Below are 975 nucleotides of genomic sequence, written 5' to 3'. Positions count from 1 at the left end.
TAGTATCAGTTGGACTACCATTAGCATCAGTTGGAATACCACTAGTATCAGTTGGACTACCACTAGTATCAGTTGGACTACCACTAGTATCAGTTGGACTATCACTAGTATCAGTTGGACTACCACTTGTATCAGTTGGAATACCACTAATATCAGTTGGACTACCCCTAGTATCAGTTGGACTACCACTGGCATCAGTTGGACTACCACTAGCATCAGTTGGAATACCACTAGCATCAGTTGGAATACCACTAGTATCAGTTGGACTACCACTAGTATCAGTTGGACTACCACTAGTATCAGTTGGACTACCACTAGTATCAGTTGGAGTACCACTAGTATCAGTTGGAATACCATTAGCATCAGTTGGAATACCACTAGTATCAGTTGGACTACCACTAGTATCAGTTGGACTACCACTAGTATCAGTTGGACTATCACTAGTATCAGTTGGACTACCACTAGTATCAGTTGGACTACCGGTCGGACCTTATCAATGTAAATAAACTAACATTCTTAACAACACTAGAGAAGAGGGGGGACAGCTCACGAACGACACCAACCACCAACTTTTGAGCTACTATTTTCTGAACGAATAATAACACTTGACCGTAAGGATCGAGTTTGTGTACGGCAACGGGATGCGAACTCGGAATTCTTGGATTTATAGTCCGGCCGTGCTGACTAGAAGGCCACGCCCGCTTCTCTTTTATTTTAAAATGACCTTTCTTATTTGATAAACCTAACGTACTTCGCTTTTTAGACATTAGGAACAAACCACATTCTAAAGCACTTTACCCTTGCATATATAATTAAAGGCTTAGTAGAAAAACACTTGTTTTTAGATGAAAATGAGAACAAACGTTTAGTACAGCGGTTCCCAACCTTTTCACCACCAAGGACCCCATGTTTTTTGAAAGATTCCATCAACCCAACAAACTGTTTTTCTTACTACTAGTTACCTTGTTTTTCCAT

The 975-nt window shown here is 40.5% G+C and overlaps 1 protein-coding gene across 1 annotated transcript in view; it reads right to left on the bottom strand.

The window, feature by feature from the left end:
* The window catches only part of LOC106470547 (A-agglutinin anchorage subunit-like), a 2878-nt gene extending 1903 nt beyond the window's left edge, over positions 1–975 (bottom strand). The window contains exons 1-2 of the mRNA XM_013931107.1: positions 963–975; positions 19–489 (exon numbers count right to left, since the gene is read on the bottom strand). Coding sequence (XP_013786561.1) covers positions 19–489; positions 963–975 — 484 coding nt within the window. The remainder of the gene's footprint in view (positions 1–18; positions 490–962) is intronic.

The sequence above is a fragment of the Limulus polyphemus genome, unplaced genomic scaffold (assembly GCF_000517525.1).
Source record: "Limulus polyphemus unplaced genomic scaffold, Limulus_polyphemus-2.1.2 Scaffold4078, whole genome shotgun sequence".
Lineage (NCBI taxonomy): Eukaryota > Metazoa > Arthropoda > Merostomata > Xiphosura > Limulidae > Limulus > Limulus polyphemus.
The sequence above is the reverse complement of the archived record's forward strand: the minus strand, read 5'-3'. Positions and strand labels throughout refer to the sequence as shown.